General features: G+C 54.5%; 1 protein-coding gene across 1 annotated transcript; it reads right to left on the reverse strand.

The window, feature by feature from the left end:
- Positions 1-1,201, reverse strand: LOC132257870 (keratin, type II cytoskeletal I). The gene is made up of 2 exons (XM_059754912.1): positions 1,079-1,201; positions 1-687 (listed from the first exon to the last, which is right to left on the reverse strand). The coding sequence occupies exons 1-2, from the start codon at positions 1,199-1,201 to the stop codon at positions 1-3; spliced, it is 810 nt and encodes a 269-aa protein (XP_059610895.1).

The following is a 1,201-nucleotide window of genomic DNA, read 5'->3' on the forward strand; positions in this document are numbered from 1 at the left end:
CTAGGCTTTGTGGTGGCCTCCGTAGGCGAGGGAGTGAGAGAGGTCGCTGCCGCCGAAGGAGTGGGGCTCGTACGAGTTCCATCCACCGCCACCGGATGACCATCCGCCGCCGCCGCCGCCACCGTGGAAGTCGTGTCCGCCTCCGAAGCCGCCGCCGCCGAGACCGCCAAGCCCGCCGCCAAGTCCGCCGCCCAGCAGGGAGAGTTTCTTGGAGAGCACCTTCTTGAGGAGGAGACCCAGAGACAGCAGGATGGACAGGGTGGACACGAGCAGAGCCTTCTTAGCGATGAGACCGATGCCGAGCAGAGCCAAGATTCCCAGGACAGCAGCCTTTAGCTTGACAATGCCGAGCAGAGGCAGGAGCTTCTTCAGCAGCTTCTTCTTGCCACGCGCCTCAACGACCAGGGAGCGCACTTGAGACTTGACATCCTCGGGAATGGCATTGCTCAGGCTTCGGGCGGCGCCCATGAAGTTCCAGTTTAGGGAGCGCTCCTGGAAGAAGGCAGCCAGGCGATCCACCACGAAGGATCCGATGGCACTTGACCGGGCCTCGACGTCCTTAGCGGCCTCCACTTCATCAGAAGCAGTGTCCACGGACCTCGCGACGCCTTCCACCTTCACCACGGACAATCCGGCGACCAAGTCAATTTTTGGCTGTTCGAAAAATTCCTTGGCCTTCCGGAACACCTGTAAGGAAGATGCAGAGATAGAGAGAGAGAGCTCGTGAAAACTTGGGTCATTGCAACGGTTTCAAATCCAATGCCCCACAAAACGCCACTCTTGGCGCGTGTTTTTCCTCTTTTTCACGGCAAAACGCACAAACTGTGCCACGATTGAAATGCAGTTGTAAATAAGACTAAGCACAGCAAGAACGAGTTTTCCAGAACTTTCGTGAATTCAATCTATGAGCGGGAGAGGCAATTTCTCTCCACTCTTTGTCTGCTCGCGATATTGAGATCATCGCAGTTCTTGCGCGATTCTGCACACTGCACTCCCGAATAGTCGTGAAATTTTGCACAAGAATCAGAGGTGAAGTACACTTTAAATCCCATTTGTGATAAAGGTGAATATTCCCTACCGCCATTTGCACACAAGAGATGGAATCCTTGTCGAAACATTCCTGTAACACTGACGGCTGCGCCTCTTCAGCAAGGACTGCCGTCGTTAGGAAAACTAAACACGATATTGCTAAGAACTTCAT

Source organism: Phlebotomus argentipes, unplaced genomic scaffold (assembly GCF_947086385.1).
Source record: "Phlebotomus argentipes unplaced genomic scaffold, Phlebotomus argentipes genome assembly scaffold_4, whole genome shotgun sequence".
Taxonomy (NCBI): domain Eukaryota; kingdom Metazoa; phylum Arthropoda; class Insecta; order Diptera; family Psychodidae; genus Phlebotomus; species Phlebotomus argentipes.